The sequence below is a fragment of the Scatophagus argus genome, chromosome 19, assembly GCF_020382885.2.
Source record: "Scatophagus argus isolate fScaArg1 chromosome 19, fScaArg1.pri, whole genome shotgun sequence".
Taxonomy (NCBI): domain Eukaryota; kingdom Metazoa; phylum Chordata; class Actinopteri; family Scatophagidae; genus Scatophagus; species Scatophagus argus.
Window position 1 is genome coordinate 11,764,026 of NC_058511.1, and position 16,499 is coordinate 11,780,524.

The window sequence follows — 16,499 nt, forward strand, 5'->3', positions numbered from 1 at the left end:
GGCATTGACGCCCCTCCCCTTTCAGTTGTAGCAAAACAAACCCATGTCTTCTGTATCTCTAACAGACTGGTTGTTGCGTTGTTTATGTTGTTTATGACTTATGACCATTAGCCAAGGAAGAATATTTACAAAGTAATTTTAGGAAAACAGCCCTTTGCCCACAGTGTACATGTCAGGAGTGTCTCACTCTGGAGGTTTCCTGAGGGCATATATAAAAATGTATTTAAATGTTTTGTTCTATTTAGATGGAATAAACTGCTTACTACTGTTGTATTTGCCTAATCCTTTCAGAGTTTTATTCTTCTGTTAGTTTGCACACTTTTAAGATTTGTTAAAATGTAATAAGTATTTGTCCATCGACTAATATTCCACCAGGTGGCGCTATGAGTCTGATGGTGCACATTAATGGAGAATCATCGTGATCTATATTCAGTGAAATATTACAAACTAAAAAAAAAATCACATGAATTAATTGAGACAATGTTTTATGTAACCACGGAATATTGAAATAATCCAGTACATTTAAAAACATCTCTCATGATAATGATCTGCTATATCATGATGTCCTTGTTTTCACAGTAACAGTTTACTTCAGGTCATTTTTCTTCCATTCCAGCAGTTTTCTTTCAGAAGGATTCTTTTCCCAGGTTTGTTTTTCTCAATTTCATAATCATTTTGCCCAATAGCCCTTTTATTTCATAATACCACTTTTCATCGCAAAGCCATTTCCTGTCAGTCAGGACAAATAGGGCAGAGGCACTTACGCTGACTGCAACAGAACCAAGTTCAAAATGCATTGGATTATTTCACGATTCCATTATTTTGTCAATAATTTATTTATATTTTTAATATTGAACACCTTGGGTCTACAAAGAATAAATACTCATGTTTTTGCAGAACACATGCTTTTTGCACCTGTCTCTCAAAGTAAATAGCACGGTTTGTATAGAAATGTAAGGCGAACAACAAGACTTACTCAAAATAACGTCACTTTATTGGCAATTGTTCTTATTATTCCTAATGGCATTGATGATAGTCTCTTACCAGATGTTCTGGCTTCAGACATTGCTTTCAAGAAATAAATGATTGAATACAAAGTAAAATTCTGACACAAGTTCAACCCAGTGTTGCCCACTACTGACCGCTTGTCACATGCTTTGCCCAAAGCAGTGATTCAGGGTCAACCTGGATCCCTCTTCTGTGTTTACAGGTGGGAGGGATCAGTTTTTTGGGTATGTGAAACTTTGTTCTTGGGGTTTTCACAATCTCTTGCCCCATCAAACTTCCATGGGTCTTTGTTTTCTCAAAACCCTGAATGCTTTATTGAAAATATGCATACATTAACACTTTCCTACACAACAATACAAAACAGTACAATCACTTTTGTAAATAACACATTGAACGCAAAAGCCACACATCACCACTTCCCGCCCTGGCCCAAGGAACTTAGAGATGCTACAGTAAGCCCTTAGTATTCCCCACCCAGACCCTACCCACCACCACCACCACCACCACGTCTGAGAGAGAAATAAGACATAGTTAAATCAGAAACAACTCCCATGGTAAACTGAAGACAAAAGAGGAGTAGACACCAGGTTGCATACACACATAGTATTTGCCAACAGTAGGCAACTGATGGGCTTTACTGAAACTCTTGTTTGGGTTCTCAGAGTGTATGATTTGCCTCCAGTCTTCTGAAATAATGTCGGGTGTATGAGAGGAGTCCATTCTGCAGTCCGGGATATGAGATAGAGGTTATTCAGTGTGAGATTATCAGGCCATGACACACGCAACCTACAGAAAACACCAGTTTGCCTCAAGTGATTTGGCTTTGAGAAGGGTCACATCAATGAACAATGGCACACCAAGAGAGAGAATTCAGTCAGTTACACAGACATGCCGTAAAGTAGACTTTCACATGAAGGAAACTCTTTAAAGGCGAGGGGTGGATAGTTCAAAACCTGATTTGATTGTAGGTAACACACTTCCTAAAAACCTTTCCTACTCCAATTGGCATGGGTGTTACTGTGCATATTCGTTTGTAATAGCGGTAGATCAGATGCAACTGAAAACAAAGAAACAAAAAATAAAACAAAACAACGTATATATATGTATATATAAAAGAAAGATAACGGGTTATTTAAAGATGACAAAAAAATGAGGACTCCAAATATCTGGTTATATTTTAATATGATCATACAAGGGATAGAGGTCAACCAAAAAATGATATAATGTGAACAAAAAATTTAAGTAACAAAAAAGTTCAATAAAAACAGACAGAAAAGCACTGATTTTTAACATGTTTTACTGTATAGCAGTCTGTAGCAAATAGTCATTACATACCCTGAAAAAGGGAGGAAGAAAGCTTTTAATGGTGCAATGACCACTGAATAACTTGGATTGAGAGCATAGGGGAGGGGTGTTTAATGCTGAACTCTCTCTAAGTTCCAGGAGTGGTACCCTCGAGGTGAGGCCATTGTGCCTTATTTGCACAAGGCTCAGTTTTTAAAATGTCTACAAGGTAAATCAGTCACTGCTTTTGGGTGCATAGAGGCATACTGAAGGAGAGGTCCTGTAGCTACCTCCCATAACATTTTGAGTCTTTGCCAATGCAGCCTTTTGAGTCATCAAAACGGCAAGTGTGGCGACCATAAGACTGTGTGAACCTTATGGATTATGCCATTGCAGTAGGTGCAAGAGAGAAGAAAGACCACTCAAAGTGCGGGGGGGACGACATACTCGAGGGTTGTGCGCAACTGTATGAACAGGAAGGCAGTTTCAGTGTATGTGTTTTAGGATTGCAACAACACTCCCTAACGTCGCTGGTTCTGGTCACTGGTGCCTCTTCTCTCTAACTACTCAACCAATAATTACAATCGATGACTTCTCATATGAAATGACCCTTTGCTAATAACACAACACCTTACAGCTTTGTGAAACATGCCTCATTCAAATTCACTCTTTTAAAATTTCTATTCAAGCAAAAATGATTTGCTGCCAGTAACTCAGTGCCATTTGAATGCCAAGTGGTAAGGAGAAACAAATTCAAATGTAAAAATTAAAGCCCCAGATTAAAGAAAAGTTTTTCTTTTACAAAATGGCTCTCAAGTATTCTTTGTTCCACAGATAGAGGTCCCTATGGGGCTTTGGATAACTTAGACTTGGTTTAAAATCCTCTTTACAATTTAACTATGGGATTAGGAGCATAAGGGAGGGGGGTGGATCTTCTGCTGGTGTGAAACTGAGCACACATACAAAAAAAACACACACACCAATTAAACCTGCACCCACAAATGTAAAATCTCATTAATGTGTGCATGCGTAAACGCTCTCAATCACTCTCACACACACAAACAGAGGAGGGACAGCAGTCACCGGTGTGCAATCTAAGTCGACCTCTTTCACATCTGAAAGCATGTCTTTTAAAAAAGATCATAGTATATGTCCAGACAGAGGGGAAACCCACCTCCCCAACAACATCTGACCCCCCCCACCGATGATATGTGACCTGTGAATCCTTCTCCTCTTAGGCAGATGTAATGGAGTTGTGCGGTAGCTAGCTCGACAGAGGAAGAGGGGGCTGGGGGCTGTCAGTTGGAAACATTACAGCGACTGTCCTTGTTAGAAGTTAAATTAAGGAATAAAAAGTTTGTTTTCCTAATGTCGACAAACAGAAAGTGGAATCTTCACACTAAAGCTTTCCACGGGCACTACTTGAGCTAAGATTCACCTCTTAAATGAGAATTACGCTATGACTATCATAAAAAAATCCAACATTTAGCATAGCCTTTTTGGGTTCTTTGTCAGCTGGTCAGTCTGTGTTTTCGTGGTGGATTTTTTCGGTCTCTGTCCAACAGATCGAATATGAAGAATATAGCAAGAGACTGTGGAAGAGGAAAACATACGTATAGGAGAGTTGCTATATCCCCATATGCACCATCCTCCCCCAACAACACCCCACCCATGTCCATGGAGACATATACAGGTATTGTGAGAGACAAACAGGCAGACAGAATGTAGTCCAATGAGCAGACGGCTGGTCTGCACGGTGTCTGTCTGGAGGCATCATGGGGACGCTCCAAGCTCATGGTGGAGGTGGGTTTCCTGGGAAACTCTGCGAGGGCCTGGCATGGCTGGTGACCATGCAGCAAGATGGGAGGAAGAAGGGTCAGTTGGAGGAGGAGAACAGCCGTTACAGCTCACCAGAGCATGGCGGTCATATCCCGCTGGGCATTGACTGGTTTTCCTGCGGGTCAGGATCAGGTTTTGAATGCGGACCTGAATTTTCAGAGTGTCCGTCATAAACGCCACCATTTTGTCTAGGCCAGTCAGGAGACAAATTTTTCTCACTTTAGTTTTCTCTTTTGTCTTTGCGGGTCTTATTTCTTATTCTTCTCGTGCTTTAGGTCAGTGTAAGATTTTATTCGCTCGTTCAGATTTTGTTTTTTTTCTTGTGGGATCCTTGGGTTGTTGTTAAAGAGAGACATCATCTGGTCCATAAATGACCATCAACTGTCCATGTTACTGCAGTTCTCTGGGGGAGAAAAAAAAAAGAAGAAATCAGGTTAATACAGAGATGGAACATCTTGTAAGTCAAGAACATTCAAAACAGTGATGTTTTACTGTAAAGCTCTCTGCTCCCTCCATACAGGACAAGTGTTACATAGTCAACATAAAGCCGCAACAATTATTTTAGTGCCAAGTATGGTGAACACATCATCCAGCAGAGGTTACCCATGACTATTTTTCAGTGATGCTTGCAGACAGATTTGACTCTTACCGTTGAGTCCATCTGCCTCTTGTGAGTCCAGGAAGGGTGCAGGACCCCACACACGCACTGTGCCGTCATCTGAGGCAGAGGCCATGAGTCCTGGGATGGCTGGGTTCCAGCTTACACAGTTAACAGTGCGTGTGTGGCCCGTTAGCTCAGCAATGGGAAGTTCACCGCGCCGGTGCCAGATGTACACTTTGTGATCTGTGGAGAAGGAATGACAAAGGCGACGAAATAAGTGGAACTACAGAGATTCTGGAAGAAACATGGATGACTGTTCACGATTAGAGCAAATATATGACAAATGATATGGGTCAATGTTATTGCAACAAGAGACATCCTTATGAGATTACTCAGATCACCCTAAAACTGAACCATATCACTCCACTCTGAGAGGACCCTCCATGTGTGTATATATATATATATATATATGTTCTACCGTTGATTTGAAATTAAATCAAATTATATTAAATTATTCTGGTATTATACTGGTATTCTTCCAGTTCATATTTTACTCTCTAACTGCACCTTCGCTTCCACTGGCAATGAAGTCTTCATTGTGTCCTCCAAAGCAGGAGTGGATGGTGTAGAAGCCCTGGGTCACACCTTGGTACTTCCTTACCAACACCCGGTCTTGAAGATCCCACAGGTGCACTCCCTGCAAAAGGATGAAGAACAGATTATAACAACTGAAATGTACTGCGCCATGTTTCTCAAAACATAGGGGCACGGTTCTTTAGAAGCAAATAAGCTGATATTGGTAACGGTGGAGTTGGTCAAAAAGCTTACCTGAGTTGCTACATTTAACAAAGCTAATCTTCCATTCTTTGAAACAGTAAAAGACATGATAGGGTGGTCCTCCTGAACTCTGTGAACAACATGTAAACAAAGCATGTGAATAATACTGAATAATGCAAATCTAAAAAGATGGAGTTGATATGAAAATCTTACTAACTTCGGCACACGATACAAAATCACATACAAAATTATGGAAAAGTCTAAACACATCTTCACTTATTCAAGAAATTATTATGTTACAGAATTATCTGGGAAACTAGTTTCCGCTGGAATTTACTGGCCAACTTGACTGAAGTCCGCTTGTTTAGTAGCATGGAACATGAACTCCGCTGTGTGTATTGAAAATATGACAGAAACAGTCAAAATGATTTAACTCAGCTCAACATTAAAGGTCATACATGGCCAAACAGGTTTTTTCACCTGATTAGATATCTGCTTAAGCTGATGTTGGGCAGAGCCATCCTGGAAATTTCATGAGGTCATCAAACTAATGATGAAGCTGTGAGCTGTTTCACTTGGACAGATGTAACAAAGCTAAGAGGAGAACGGCAGAGGTATCCATCAAGCACAGTCGGTACACATCCAATCAGTCCTGAGATGAGCTATAATCACGTAGATTAAATGAAAACTCTCTGTACAGTAGTAAGGATTCCATCCATCTGTAGTGCAGATTTTAGGATCGTCACAGTTATGTCAGTAAGATCAACAGAAGGTGGTGCTAATTCTCCAGTGAGGTGCAATTATACCGGTGTAGGAGAAGAGGGAGCATTGAAACTGTAATTAAAAGAGCGACAGTCAGACCTCAACTGGAATGTAGAAAATGTAATGGAAATGCGTTGGCAGTTGTGTTTGTTTCATGCATTAATTTGGAGAAAGTTAAAGCCTCCCCATCCCCCACAGACCTGATGTTTTTTCTCTGCTGCCATTTTTCAACTTTCCACCACCTTTCCCACCTCAGCCAATCATAAAAACTTTTTCTAACGAACTTCTTCTTATAATAATTCAGTAATAACAATAACTCAACTTTAATTCAGGCATACTACAATACAGGCACATACATGTTTCTGTCCGTAAGGTCCTCAAAGTTGTACCCCCGGATACGTTGGTGGGTGTCTGAGGCCAGCACTGCTCTACCATCACTCAGGCACCACAGGCACTGCACCCTGACGCCCTCCCAGGAGTCCAACAGGTTACCATCAAGGTCCTGACAACACAGACAGCAGACTCCTCAACTCTCATTCTTTACAGGTTACCTGTCACTGCAACCTTATTTAACAAGATGACCTGACAGACGCTGTTCCTTTTTGCTTAGACATCAGATAGAGTATAGAGTAGAATCTGACAAAACATGTAAGGTCAAACTGCTTTCTTCTGAAAAACATGTGATTTGACTGGCAAATATAGGCTCATCTGTGAATAAGTTCAAATTTCCCTTTTTAGTATACTCACACCTACATACACAATTAACCACACATAGACTGTTTCCTTGCAAAATAGATACATGCATGAACAACGTTTTCAACCAAATGTGATAAAAAGACAAATCCTTATGGGTTCATTGAGTTCATGTCTGGAAAATCAATACACGGAGGGTCTAGTTATCTTGAGCCTGTTTTAAGAGGACTGCAGCACATAACAGCTGCTATACATATATCATGACTCACATTCCCCTTTTTTAACCCCCCTTCCCCTGCAACCTTACTGCGTCTTTAAAAACGCACCAGGCATTTAGAATTGATTGCAGAGACGATACACAATTTTTAAGAGGAATACAGACATTAAATACTGGGGGCACTTTCTCACACAAACACATTTAAATCAAAGTGAATGCTGAAAAGGAAGTGGGGAAAAATTCTGCCTCCACTTACACATTGATAAAACTGTCCCCTCTGTCCTCCAGTGACAAAACGTTTGCCATCAGGGTTCCAGGCCACACTGGTCAGACTGTCTTCATGGGACTGGGACATTTTGGTCCGCAGCTCCCCCGTCTGGTTACCAAGGGGATTGGCAGAGACATTTCAAAAACAGAGGAGAGAAAAACAGGGGGAAGGGAGACAGCAAGAAGAAACATTAAGTAAGAGTGGGGGAGGGTAGAATAAAATGAAAAGAAAAGGGAGGGCAAAGGATGGGAGAGGAGGAGAGGTCATTGAGTACACACAGCCTACAGAGTATCTATGGCAGGATTTGAGCATGTTTTTCTTTCCCACTTGTTTACTGAATTTAAATGAGAAATCTTTAACATCACAGATGTCATACTTTTTACATATTTCCCCTCTCATTTTCACATGAAAAACAGTGCTGGCATTTTCTAGGTTAAGATGTATCACCAGTACAGGATTATGTAAAGCTATAAACAATGTGTTACCTGCACATTCCATAGCCACAGCTCAGAGCAGTCATCAGGTCCACAGGCAATCAGGTAGGTGTCATCAGGACTCCAGGCTAAGTAAGAGACACCATAAGCATGACCATCCAGGGTTCGCAGCAGCTTCAACTGGTGGCTCTCCTTTTCAAAAGATAGGATGAAGAGGATTATGAGCAAATTAATTTGGAGACATAAAGGCCTGGGTTCTCATTATCAGCAGTATGATGATTGCATAGATTGATTGAACTAAACTCAAAGTCCACATTGGTGGGCAAGAAATTACATAACAGAAAAAAAATCAATTAAATGGATTTTCCTCACTGCATATCTTAAGGGCCACTAAATTCAAACAAGTCTTTAAAAAAAAATCTCTATATAGAAACAGACACCAGTGTCAGTTACCCATACAGACTGAGACGACCAATGTCACAAAGAAAAGCAGTATATTTATTCTCAGAAATAAATCTGAGGCAATGACAGATTTTCAAGCAAATATGGGGTCAACAGCGCATCAAATTGTTCCGTTTCAGGAGCTCGAAAACGTGTAGGAGCTCGAGTAGTGTGGACGAGTGTTTCGGATTCAAAAGAAAACGGACTAGTGCGAATGTAGCCTTCATCTAAAGTCTAAATAATGGTGATTTGTGTATTTCTGTAGATAATATCTCATAATGTAAGACAGAAATTATAGTGCTTTAAAGAGCTACATATATACATGAAAAATGGCCATAAGGATTTAGAGTGTATCTCTGTAAGATATACATTTTAAGAAGCCAAGACAAACCTTTGTCCAAATGTTAAGACCCGACCACAACATTCCTGCAGGGTAATTTTGCAGTGGATTAAATAATAAAAAAAGAGGCAGCGTTTGTGTATTCAAGCATTTTTTTCACACTCACCGGGTCCACTTGCCAAATAATGACGGTAGTGTCTTTAGACCCAGTGGCTAGTTTGGTGCCATCATTTGAGAATTTGCAGAACCACACTTCATTACAGTGCTCTGTCAGAATCTGCTGGGTGTAACAGGGGAACTGCTTCCTGCAAAATGGAGAAAGACAAAAGTTTAAAATGTGTATACATTATATACACACATATATATATATATATCAATCAAATATACAATGCAGGAGGGAAGACATAATAACATTTCAAACTTAAAAAACAACAAGATCAGTGAACCCATAATGAGACAGTAAGATGCTAGGGGCAAGACACAAAAGAGAGCGTCAATGAATTAAGACATCTGGGGTAGAAGACAATATTTAGGAACACAAAAAGGCATTTACTTCATGTTCCTCAACATTAGAGGTTTACAACAACAGGTGGTCAACTGAGACATAAATATCAGATGCTGCAGTATGACATACGTGTAGCACCAACCTGCTGCAGACGTGATCGAGGAGGAGAGAGACAGAGTCCAGGTTATTGTCCAGCTTGGTGTTGTGATAGAGGCAGCGGTCCCTCTGCAGTTCCACCGCTTGTCTCAGCAGCGTCTGCAGCCGCCGAGGGGGCAGCATTACAGAAGGTGGCAGGTATGCTACAAGGACAGATAAAAGCACACAAATTGAACTTCAGCATATGGGTCATGGGTGTAGTCGTACAATATGAAGGTTAACTCTACAGGGTTGGTGTGTGTACATGTCTCCTTACTCTGTAATTTGTCCAGCAACCGGCAGCGCGAGGCGGTGCCCTTGCCCTCCCACTCTGCCTTGGCCCTCAGATCCTCAGCATGGCTACACATTAAGTAACTGTAGGAAGACAAAGCACACAAGCTCAATGGGAAATACAGTACTTCATAGATGTTAAAATGAGGAAATGCAGGTATTGTTTGAGATACGAGTTGACAAAAATGCAATGACAGAGCCATAGATACAATTGGATATAGCTGACTATTTTACCTAAGACAAGTGGCAGATCAATAGATTATTTTGTCCACTAACTGGCAGACTGTTAAGAACAAACAGGCTTGTAGGCAGTGCTGAATGATCAGTGCACCTTAATTGATTAGATAATGGATCACAGGAACGTGTCTACAGAGAGAATGAGCACTGTGCATCAATCAGACCATGGATTAAATGATACTGCAGATACTGACACTCTTACATGATATGTTCTAAGAACTTATTTATATTATCATATGTATATTGGAGAGGCAAATAAATAGCAAACTAAAGATCAGAGAGGAATACTGATCCAAGGGATTGACTTTGACATTTAGTGAAAGCATTCTAAGCAGTTTAGGTATAAAAACAAAGTGCTAAATAGTTAAATTAATTTAAATCAATTATCTTACCTAAAGATAAATACACCTCTCTACCAAAAAGAGGCCTCCCACTCTACCATTTATGCTGCATCTTGTTAAACAGTAGTTTTGTAACAGCAACGAACATTAAAAAATGCTTTTTGTCCTATTACATGAGAGATATGTTCCATTTCAAAAACAAAGGATTACCAGCACTGGTGTGAGCTGTAGGTTTAGTGATTACAGAGCTATCTAAGAGCTACACAGGTACTCAGCTGTTTTTAGGTGTGTTTTTGTGTAGAACCGTCTGATGACTGCTATGAGACAGATACAGCATTACATTTTGTAACAGTACCCGCTAAGTACGTGGATGCGATCTGTGTTGTACTTGAGTGGCGTCAGCTCTCCCCGGAGCACCTGCAGAGCCTCCAGGACTTTGCCATCCTCCAGATACTCTAGGTACTTCTGCTGCAGTAGCAGGAACTTCATACGCTGGGTAGAACAAACCCACAGAGAAGAGATTTTATAAAATGCAGAAAAAACAGAGAAGAATAAGATGAATGAATGAATAAGTTTCAACTACTGCTTCAGGTTTCAATTTGAAATAGATAAGAAGGGACTTGATCCAACATCAGCTGGTCTGCATGACTAGAGTTTTTCTTTTTTCTAAGGTTATATCACTTGCCATCAAAAAAGTGATAGCATATTGCAAGGCAGCATAATGACACTGACATTGTCATAGGACATATGGCAATGTCAGCATAGCCTACTGCATTCAAACAGAAGACCACTGGCAAGTGCTCAAAAGTCACTGCTGCTGGTCCCTGTTAACATTTGTTCTAAGAGTCTCTGTCTTATCTCAGGTATGCAGTAGGAGCTGCAGCCCTGACAACAGCTGCACACAAATCTAAAATCCTCCCACTAATGTTTACTAATATAAAGTCCAAAAACACACAGACATCTCTTTACTCTTCAACTAGGCCTAAGACATAAGTAAACTGAACTACCAGTACTGCAGTGAATGACAACACTAATCTGCTACAGATTCAAGACCTAAAATGGCTACCAACATTGAACACACAGCTGAAAATCAGCAGCCACGTTTATTCTTGCAATAACCCAAATGGTGATGACAGTTAGACAAACTTCTGACCCATAACAGCAGACATGCGGGACCATTTCAGAGCTTATTTTGTCTGCTAATTAGCATGCCAGTTGGGGCTAATTAGCCAGGACTGAGTTCCATTTCCAAACTAATACTGTAGTATTATCAAATATCCAAAAGATAACATTTTGACATATACAAAGGAATGTTTTGAATTTGCAAAATTAAGGCTACACGTTTTTTTTCTTAAAATGTAAAATTTTGACACAACATAAAATGAAGATTTTCAACAACCAAATTTAAGCAAATTAATTGTGATAATGATATTTATTAAACAAAATATTTTAAATTTGACATTTTACTTACACGAACAGAATCATGCATTAACGTGGTGTCCAAGGTTCCATCTAGAACATTTTAGCTTTCAGTGTTCCCCAACAAGGACCTGAAGCCCTGCATTATAACAGTGTGATTCTAGAACTTCCATCTATACCTCCTAACTGACTGGGTGTCATTCAGCCCGTTCAGGTTTGGGTAAGGGGAGCTTACCACAATAGCATTGGGAGAATGCATCAGTGCTCTCAGCTCATTGAGATCATTCTCAGCCTGGACCAAAACAAAAGGACGGTAATGGAGGGGAGAGACAGATAGAGAAATGGTTAGTTCAGCAGTTTCCATGTATACACTGGAAAAAAACTCCCATCACGTGAGCATTAATACAGAACGTATGGTCACTTTCATGTCTAACATGGCTGTAATAATGGAGCTGTGATCATAATTATAAAAGATAGAAATTATATAAGATAGGCCTATCTTATCTTAGAGAAAAAAATAACACCGCCCAAGTCTCTCAAAGAATAGTGGCCTCTTACTACTTTGGAAGTACAAAAGAAAACTAGATTTCAGGAATCAAAGTAGCATGATGGTTTATTGACAAAACCTAGAGCACCCATAATTTTAACCCCATTTGGCTTACGGTAAGTATGGTGTTAATTTTGCATTTCTGACACTGATTCATTATACCAGAAGAGTCACGAGGCCATTTTTAATAAGATATGTGCTTTTATAAGTCTCAACAATGACAGAGCTGTGCAGCAGGAACAGTGTAACACTGAGCATATTGATTTAAAAGCCAATTACATAAAAACTCCTTAAAATGCACTAATATAAACAAATTCCACATTATTAGGTCTAATGGGGCCCTCCAAAATTACACACAATAATATGCTCGACTTTCAGTGGAACTAACAATAATGAGCAGTTTCAAGGCCAGTCGACTTACCAAACAATCTTCTCAAACCATCATATCAGATTTTTCCCTGAGCTCCTAATTTTAATAATGGCATAAAACATTGTTTTGACAAATACAATCCAAGACGTGAAATAAATTAATGCTATGCTTGTTAAAAGTCTCAATAAGGCTATGTAACCTGAAATGACCGGTTCTGAAGCCACATCAGTAAAATCTGGCTCTATTTGGTAAGTGGTTGAGATTGTGCAACTGTGGCCCAAATACAGAATACTTTAAGTACTTGATTGGTTGTGCTTTCCCAGGCTTCTTTTAGCAACTGTTTGCAGGAATCTCTTTTATCTCCAAGTTATGTGAGATGATCTGAGATATGCATCTGCTGGTTTCTTGACCACACAACCTCTTCATGTTACAGTACAATACAGACCACAGTTCACTAGGAAGGTCACCAATTCACTGTCTCTTTAAGTGCTTGCTATTATGTAACCATGGTAACACCAGACCAACCTTGTCCCACTCCCCCTCCATGACATGGTTGCGGAACTTGGTGGCTGAGGGGTGTTCCAGTCTGCAGCCTGACTCCTGCATCAGCAGGTCCACTGTCTGACTACAGAGACACAAGAAGGGGGTGGGGGGTGGTAGAAAGAGAGAAAGAGAGAGAGAGAGAGAGAGAGAGAATAAAGATAGAAAAAAGAGAAAATAACTTTCATGACTTTAAACTTTAAACAACAGGTACAAAGATAACATCTGTGAGACCAGTCGGGACTAAGAAAACATAATCTTATCATTAAAATGCTGAAAAGTTATTATTTGAATGTAGTGGCATCTCTGGGCAGATTCTTCAACTTTTCTTGATTTTCTAATCACCTATGGCATGTCACCATGACTGTGCTCTGTTTACAAGCTGGAAGATCTGCAACAAACACTTTAGGAGGGGGGCAATAGTAATAACACTGACTGACAATGGGATGAGCACAATTTCACGGGCAAAAATGTCTCAAGGAAGCCAGTCCACAGCAGTTGGAACCCAAAGCGTTATTTGCAGACACTAGATAGACAGACAGATAGATAGATACTTTATTGATCCCAAGGGAAAGTCAAGCCAACCAATTCACTAGGAAGTTTGCTAACATGGACCGAGCTTCTAATGCTTTTGACATCTTCCTCTCAGCCTGTCAACCATGACCATCTGTCCAAACACCACCTCTCTGCAAACACACTCCACCACCACAAACAGGTCTGCTGAGATGTGTGTGCATGATAACGAGAGTGGGCTGGAGATGGGGGTGGCTGACACCCTCAGCATGATGACATCATTCTCAGGTATCAATGGAGTGGCGCAGCAGCTCTGTGTTGAGCCTCCCATCCAGCTGGCTGCTACAATGATTTCTCTTGCATTTCCCCAGCTGAAATGTAGGGGCTCTGTTTCATACCAGGCAATGCCATGTATCCCCCTTGACCCACCCTCTTTGTAAACACAGCAAAGCAGTGCTGGCTTTTATAATGCCTTGTAATGGCAGTTACACTTTCACAGCTGGATTCCAGAGAGCTGTGGGTGTCTAGCTACCCAACAGTTACCACAACCTCTTTGAAGAAAGGGCCTAGACGTACATTTTTAAAAAGCCCACTATGCTATTATTAGATCCAAAAACAGGCTTCCATCTAAAACTGCTGATAGAGAGCGCATTCTTCAGCCGCCATGAAACCAACCGATTATGTTCAATTCGGGACCAACTGTCGCCCACGGTATTGAATGCTGGCTTTAAATAAATACATGCCTTAATACATGCACGTCACTGCTTGTGACTGACTGTTGACACATTGCTGACACAGTGACAGATGCATGAAGAAAGTTAAGCTTTAGTGATAGCTATATGTAAGTGTGAGTTATCTGATAAGTAAAAGACTGGCTCGAAATGACAGCTCAAAATGTGAAAAGGATGCAGTCGGAATACTGAAATAACCAGGGCAGTTTTCATAACCATGCTAGTTATTATACAGAGTGGCCGACCTATTAATGTTCCTCCTACAAGATGTCGCAAAGATCAAGTTATTTTTTCCGACGAAACCAATCTGGAAAATGAAGAAAACCACCAACCATCCTGGCGAAAACCTACGTTGAAAATCCGCACATTAACATTTCCTCTGCATTTTTTCGTAATGGCCTTGAAACGTAAAAATGTAAACTGCAAACTCGATAATCCTGCATGTACTTAATTAAGAAGCTAAATCAAGTTTATCCATTTCCATGACATTGATTTTATGCTTTGCAAATCGTAACAAGACAGCAGGTCTTGTTTTCTCTGAATAAATGTTACCAACGTTAGATGATGTAATGCCTTTTATTCAGTGCGAAATCTGCAACGTTAATTAAAGCATCATCTCACTATTAGCACATAAAATATACTTCAGGTTACGATAAACCTGTAAGTCAGCCAAATGTTACTGTGTTTTATGTTTGTGTGAGGCTTTAATGTCAGGACACACCATCTCAGCGCAGGCTACTGCTGTTAGCCATTAAGCTAACTGTTATTGTGCAAGATGGACCCCTTCTTCCTACCAACTGCCGAGCTCAGAGGCTAACTACCCCATCCCCCCATGTTTGTGTCTGTCAAGCGTACTAATAGCGCTTTTACCAGCTGCTGGTTCGTAGTTTATCGCATGCGAAACACAAGTAACACAGATTATCGTTCACATGGCCAACGCTACCATTAAATGCATTTATAGTTTTTTCCTCGACTTTGAATAAACTTACTTCAGCCCTAGTCCGTGGAGATGTTGCCCTATTAATCGTATGACATCTTCCTCCGCCTGCGATAGTCGTTTTTTCTTTTTCAACGAACCGACCTCCGAGCTCGAGGCCGTAGCCGTTGTCCCCGAACCGGGACCGGTTGAAGACCCGTTACTAGTACCGACACTATTCCCGTTGTCTGTGTTGGAGAGAAGCCCATTGGAATGGGTTCCGCCGGCCGAGGATGACTCCCCGTTTTGTGCGCTGTTAAGGCAGGAGAGCTCTGAGGATTCTTGTCCCTGTCCTGCCCCGTTTGCCTGCATGCTGCTGCTAAGGTTGTTGACAACACTTCGGTTAAAGTGGATGGCAGAGGTGGCTTGAGAGTGTGGAGAGTGTGTAGCAAGTCCTAGGACAACTCCGGACAGGCCTGTTATAACTGCTGAAGCCCCGGGCTCTCCTGCTCCCTCCGCCGCCGAGGCTCGGTGCTTCTTCCGCGGGGGCGGCGACGCTCCGCCGGTGTCCGAGTCGGAGGAGGAGGAAGCGGAGGCCAGAGTTTCCTCACCGAGAGCGGCCGTGGTTAGAAGCCGGCGGAGCTCCGGGTGGGAAATGAAGGTTAACTTTCCAGGTTTGAGGCCTCGTTGTCGAGTCAGAGCGGACTGTCACTACTGAGGCGCTGTCAGTTAGCCCGTTTTTGTTGTTGTTTCTCTCAAAACAGCTGCAGCTCTAATGGAGTCCCGACGCCCTGACGTAACCGGAAATTCCTACACTACCAGGCTTCCGGGTAGAATTATAATCCATGGGTGGCGCATGAGAACTTAGTTAGCATAATAATTAACTGATAACAATGGCAAATCACATTAAAATTCATTCGAATGTCTCCAAAGGATTGACTTTGATATAAATGTGTGAAATTTGTAGTGACTTTCCACAGGTGACCAAGTTTACGTTTCTAACTAAACTACTTGCATCTCCATAAATTTAGCCACAAATTATTTCCCAGAATAGTTCTAAATAGGATATCGGTAGAATTTTTTTGAGTTCAATTCATGCATATTTTCAACTAAACCTTTCAGGAAATAAAGGCCGACAAAGACTGATCAAGGTCTTTACTGATGATTGAATTCATCAATAAACTTAAAGGTAACAAGTGACCAGAGGCACATTGTATTACACCATTGTATCTATGATTAGATCACTGCTCAGTTCAATCAACTACCAAACAAACTAAACGACTGAATAAA

General features: G+C 40.9%; 1 protein-coding gene across 1 annotated transcript; it reads right to left on the bottom strand.

Annotated features, from left to right (window-relative positions):
* Window positions 1–2,171: 2,171 nt before the first annotated feature.
* On the bottom strand, window positions 2,172–16,032 carry wdr26b (WD repeat domain 26b). Its single transcript, XM_046373001.1, has 14 exons — window positions 15,283–16,032; window positions 13,035–13,134; window positions 11,828–11,884; window positions 10,529–10,665; window positions 9,582–9,679; window positions 9,312–9,468; window positions 8,831–8,969; window positions 7,935–8,075; window positions 7,438–7,557; window positions 6,628–6,773; window positions 5,561–5,639; window positions 5,300–5,429; window positions 4,781–4,975; window positions 2,172–4,534 (listed from the first exon to the last, which is right to left on the bottom strand). Exons 1-14 carry the CDS (start codon window positions 15,579–15,581, stop codon window positions 4,509–4,511), a joined length of 1,824 nt encoding a protein of 607 aa, XP_046228957.1. The 5' UTR covers window positions 15,582–16,032; the 3' UTR covers window positions 2,172–4,508.
* Between the last annotated feature and the right edge of the window lie 467 nt (window positions 16,033–16,499).